This window comes from Abrus precatorius, unplaced genomic scaffold, assembly GCF_003935025.1.
Source record: "Abrus precatorius isolate BTA unplaced genomic scaffold, Abrus_2018 Scaffold5, whole genome shotgun sequence".
Taxonomy (NCBI): domain Eukaryota; kingdom Viridiplantae; phylum Streptophyta; class Magnoliopsida; order Fabales; family Fabaceae; genus Abrus; species Abrus precatorius.
Window position 1 is genome coordinate 3,563,148 of NW_020874395.1, and position 3,310 is coordinate 3,566,457.

A 3,310-nucleotide genomic window follows, 5' to 3' on the forward strand; every position below is an offset into this window, starting at 1 on the left:
AAATTCATTTTAATAATCTTTCTCTTATTTTATAAAGTGAATATTAAATAAAAATACATACATATATATATATATATATATATATATATATTCTTTCAAAAATATTTAATAGTAATTACTTATTAGTTACGAATATATATAAGTATAAAAAAAAAATTAGATTTATTCCTATCTAAACTTTTTAAGCAATGTCTTATAAAAAGAATGAAAAATATTTTAATTAAATTAATTTAGAATTATATTCTAACTCTTCAATAAAGATTATCTATTTAAGGAAAACTTTCATGATTGGATTAGTTATTACGTGTGTTAGGTAAGATAATTTATAAACTTATAAACTAACTTATTTATTTAATTAAAAATAGAATAAATTATTTTTCTCTCTCAAAAGATGCTTATATGTTGCCTTTTCTTTTATTTTAAATTATATAACACTTTCTTCTTAAAAAAATTAAAATAGATCACAATTTAATCTATTTTAATTTTTTAAAACATTGTTAAACACTTGTTTGACATTTTTTACAAACATTTTCTTTCCAATGAATTTTACAATTTATTTTTAATAATAAACTCAATATATTTTTATGAAACAATAAACGTTTGTCGTTGTTATGAAAATTTTACAGACTTGTCTCAACATTAAATGATAAAAACAAAATTTTTCAAAATTCTCACATTTAATAAAAAATGTATGTTCATAGATATAGGTAAAAAGCGAAAGATTTCAAGAAATCAGAGCTTACCAAAAAAAATTCAAACTATTGATAAAAAAATAAATTTAATAAAAAATATTATATATAATTTCTTTTCAAACAGTTATTTACTGGAAGCTTAAAATGAATTAAATTGTGATACATTGTAATTTCTTAGGAGATGGAGTTATATAATCTTAAAATAGAAAGAAAGATAGTGTAATATATGATTTTTTTAAGGGAGAGTAATGTATTAAAAATAAGTTATTAGACTTATTTATGTATAGAACTTTTCTTTAAAAAAATTACTACCTTCAAAGTTTTGATTTTGTAAGTTATTAAAGTAAGGTATCACTTGTAAGTTAGGAATTGTACAAAAAAAAATTCTTCGATTTTGTCTCTGTTAACTTACAAAAATGAAAACTTTTTACCTTGCCTTAGTTAATACCCTCATTTAAAATATATTACATGAGTATATTTTATCAATTTACGTTTTATGACTTTGTGTGAAATATACTCTACCTAATAAATATAATAATAATAATAATAACACAACTATTATATTATTATATTCATAAAGATGTCATTTAATATAGTTAGTTGATTAATTAATTTTATTAAATATTTTTATTTAATCAACAAACTTATTAGGTAGTCTGCTAGTTGTTCAAAAAGACAACTGTGATCTATCGCACCAGATCACACAAAGGTTTAATATTTAACTTAACAATGTTTCATTACTTATTCTAGCAGATATAACATAATTGTGTAATGAAACAATACACAGCAATTTAATAATTTAATATGAATACAGTACTACATTTACAAACCGCATCATCATCTAAATGACTGCATATTAAGGACTACGTACATAAAACAAACATTGTGCAGGATAATATTATAGATTATACAAAAACTAATCATATATATATTCAGAAAGAGGGAACGATGCTATATCCAGCTTCAGTAAATAGAGTTGAGGAGAATATGTGGTCCATTTCAGCTTCAGTATTGTTTCTCTTGGCAAATCGACCTTTTACACGAGGTCTAATCTCAGCATAGGCCTTCCTTGAAGCATATCTGATTTTCTTTTCAAACTTTCTTGTCTTCTTTTTCTCTATATATCTTAGAACTCTAGCTTGTCTGTAAGTAAGAGAAGAAGGCATCAAATTAACGGGATTGGGAGGTTCAGAAGAATGGTCCAATGTGCCTTGAGAATTTGAGAGCTCGCTGATTGTTGATTCTGGCACAATGCTATAATCCGTTGATGAAACTGAGGCCTGATTTTTCAATGAAAGCAAGAACGCAGAAATGGGTCAGGCATAGAAGAAGTTTATGAGAACACAAGTTAATTCAAGATATTTAATTAGCAATATTGTAGTAGCCATAGCTACTAAGTGGATGAAACCAATAATTGACTTTTAATTTCTCATTTTACAACAGATCACGTTTAATCGAAGGATCTTTTTTTTCCAGTGGCCCTGGAAAGTTTTAGCCATTTAATTGAATCAGTTGAACTTCAGAGATGTAAGTTAATTAGGAATCCAGGGAAATCAGACGTTACAGTCATGGTGGTGCATAGGCAGGGCCAACATTGATGTAAAGCTTAACTAAGTTATAAAAACCTATAGAGGAATTAATAAGGCATGATAAAAGGATAGAACTTGTAAATATTCTTCTTATAAAAATAATGATAGGAAAAAAATAAATATACTTTTTATTATTTAATAAATTATTCTTAGGTTTTTATAAACATGGGATGTAGGTAATTTATCTAATGATGCAATCAATTATAAGCATTTAATGTAATTGTAATATATGCATAAATTATTTAAATTGTATATTTTATTAACAATACGAAAAGTAATTTTATAAATTTTAATTTTTTTAGATGGTTTTATGTTTTTTTTTTTTTTACAATTAGGATATATTTTAAGAATGTCTATATAGATAAAAATAAAAACAATTATATATATTATCATATTGATTAATTTTGAATGATTAAAATAAAGAAACTTAAAAAATGTCCAAAGAATAGGCTAATAGTGTGTCACATTGCATAATTAGTTAATTTTTAATATTTGAAATAAATAATGAAAAAGAAGAGCCTTACACTTAGACCAAGAGAACCATTGTAACTGAGCACAGGTTTTGGGGACTCAAACTCCACATCGAGTGGAAAATGCTGTGCCTCCTGATTTTTCATCTGATTCACTTGAAAGCTCTGGTGAGAAGCACTACTCAACCCAAACTCATACTCATGGCATTGATTATCATCAAAATTCTCATCAAAGAAGAACTCATCATCACCACTTCTATTATCATACAACAACCATGAAGCAGCTTCTGCTACGCCATCTCCATAAACAACAGCTTCAACCCCAACAGAGGGAACAATAGGGACGCGGTTGTGGCGGTGAGCAAGAGGGTTAGCAGAGTGAATTTCAGCATCGCAAGAACAGCACAGAGAAGCAGAATCAGCTTTACATAGAAACGCTGCAGGAGCACTCTCACACGCCTCACACGTTATCACAGCGCGTGAGGGGGCGTTGTTGGCTCCTAATTCTCTCGACATGTTTGGTTATTGGAAGTTGGGAGTTCGGAATTTGTATTGAGAA

General features: G+C 26.9%; 1 protein-coding gene across 1 annotated transcript; it reads right to left on the reverse strand.

The window, feature by feature from the left end:
* Window positions 1–1,455: 1,455 nt before the first annotated feature.
* Window positions 1,456–3,310, reverse strand: LOC113867690 (zinc finger protein CONSTANS-LIKE 1-like). Its single transcript, XM_027503119.1, has 2 exons — window positions 2,806–3,310; window positions 1,456–1,972 (listed from the first exon to the last, which is right to left on the reverse strand). Exons 1-2 carry the CDS (start codon window positions 3,265–3,267, stop codon window positions 1,625–1,627), a joined length of 810 nt encoding a protein of 269 aa, XP_027358920.1. The 5' UTR covers window positions 3,268–3,310; the 3' UTR covers window positions 1,456–1,624.

Coding starts and splice junctions, on each gene's coding strand:
- LOC113867690 (XM_027503119.1), bottom strand. CDS start 3,267: ATGTCGAGAGAATTAGGAGCCAACAACGCCCCCTCACGCGCTGTGATA. Junction 1,973..2,805: donor ATGGTTCTCTTGGTCTAAGT/GTAAGGCTCTTC, acceptor TTGAAAAATCAG/GCCTCAGTTTCATCAACGGA.